The sequence below is a fragment of the Lottia gigantea genome (genome assembly GCF_000327385.1).
Source record: "Lottia gigantea unplaced genomic scaffold LOTGIsca_485, whole genome shotgun sequence".
NCBI lineage: Eukaryota > Metazoa > Mollusca > Gastropoda > Lottiidae > Lottia > Lottia gigantea.
The window spans coordinates 1-1,710 of record NW_008709677.1 but is presented as its reverse complement, the minus strand read 5'-3'; the positions used below and the strand labels follow the sequence as shown (position 1 = coordinate 1,710).

The following is a 1,710-nucleotide window of genomic DNA, read 5'->3' as shown; positions in this document are numbered from 1 at the left end:
ACAAGAGGTCCTTCCCTTTTGCCATTGCTCCAATAGAACAACAAGACCTATACATATCTATGCTACAGAATTCATCCAAAAGTCAACAAAAAATTTAACAAAATCTGCAAGATAAAAACTAGTGCAACATCATAAATACTGTCAGAAGTGTCAGCTGTAAGTAGGTTTTGTTCTATCAAGATTTCTCTATGTATGAGAACAGTTCACCTAAAGATAACATGAATTAAAGATCTGCTATGTCTCGTCTTCATGGTCAGTAAATGAAAATCTTATCCCCCCTTTCAACTGATATCGCAGACTAGTTTTATTGTCCGCCTTGTCACACGCACCAGGGCAGACATGTCTTCAGGGTTGTACAACATAGTATCAGAATCAATGCTATATGAAGATACCAAGCTGAACATATTCAAGTAGACTGATTCTATTTTATTCTGTGCACCATTCTACCACTAGGAGACTAAATAGTCAATTAGCCGGCTTAATTAGTGCAGTTTAAACTTTCTTTACTTAGCAAAACTGTTGGTTTCACATAAATTTAAAGCTGTTTTATGGTAGCATTGTGGTCTGGATTTAGCTCCAAGAATTACTTCTTGAGAAACCATTACCTGCCTGTTGTATATGTGAATAGAGCACCTTTCAAAAATTTAGCATCCATGCCTTTATAAGTACAAAATTCCCCAAATATAATGAATTTTCTTACCTCTTTATTTAAATGGTGTCCAACTGAATCCGCCAAAGTTCCGATAGCATCGTACAATATTAATAGATTCTTATGCTGAAAAAATATCAACAAATTTCATAGAGTATGTGAAGGTTGAGCAGGTTTCCATAGTTTTTATAAAAGTAATGTCAAGCAGTGTGCAATGAGGGAAATGAGATCAGACAGTAGGAAGGTTGGTTTCATTTTAAATCAACAAGTTTAGGATGCTGATAGGTTGTCATCATTTCTCTTTGTCCATTCAACCTTTTTCCAATCAAACTAACAGGTACAATAAAGAAAGTAATCTCTGATAACTTACCTGATATTTGCCGAAAGCGTAGACCAGGGTCTCTAAGATAAAAGATAGATATGGTACTAGTTCGGTACAGGCCTCTTCCTCTAGGGTAGCGAACGCCGAGCACGCAGCCTCCTGGACTCTTTTATTACTGTCCAACACTCTCTTTAATAACTGAAATATAACAAAATAAAAACAGTCAAATTTTCAATTTAATCAAATTACTTTTTATAAAAAATTGGACTGCTTTAAGAGATTTTGATATTCTGTTTTTAAGATAAAATAGTAATCAGGAATTCCTAGAGAACTAAAGTTTTAATCTTAAATGATAGGCCTCAAATCAGCTACTCTTGTTGGTTCCCAAACATTTAACAACCAAGGGAGAGAACTGTAAATAAGACACAGCCGGAGAATATCATTTATCAGCAAATGACTTGATAATCCTAGCATCATATTTACAGTTTTTCCACGAAAATAAATTCTAAAAATTTGTATCTGCATAATCAAAACAGGCCTACAGTGATGATGCAAAGAAGACAACCAAATCTTGGCATTAGGATTTGAAAATGGGAAAGGGCATCTTGGAATTTGCAACTATTGGCGTGTAAATGAAGGAATTCCTTTTAAATGGAAGAGTCAGTCAGCCGGAGGTTGTCATTTATAAATTTAATGGTATCTAGCTTTTTTATCATCATCCTCTTCATTTTAACTCCTT

The 1,710-nt window shown here is 34.6% G+C and overlaps 1 protein-coding gene across 1 annotated transcript in view; it reads right to left on the bottom strand.

The window, feature by feature from the left end:
- Positions 1-1,169, bottom strand: part of LOTGIDRAFT_175852 (hypothetical protein) — a gene marked incomplete at both ends in the record, with an annotated part of 9,786 nt that extends 8,617 nt beyond the window's left edge. The window contains 2 exons of the mRNA XM_009061499.1: positions 606-775; positions 1,020-1,169. Coding sequence (XP_009059747.1) covers positions 606-775; positions 1,020-1,169 — 320 coding nt within the window. The remainder of the gene's footprint in view (positions 1-605; positions 776-1,019) is intronic.
- Positions 1,170-1,710: the final 541 nt, after the last annotated feature.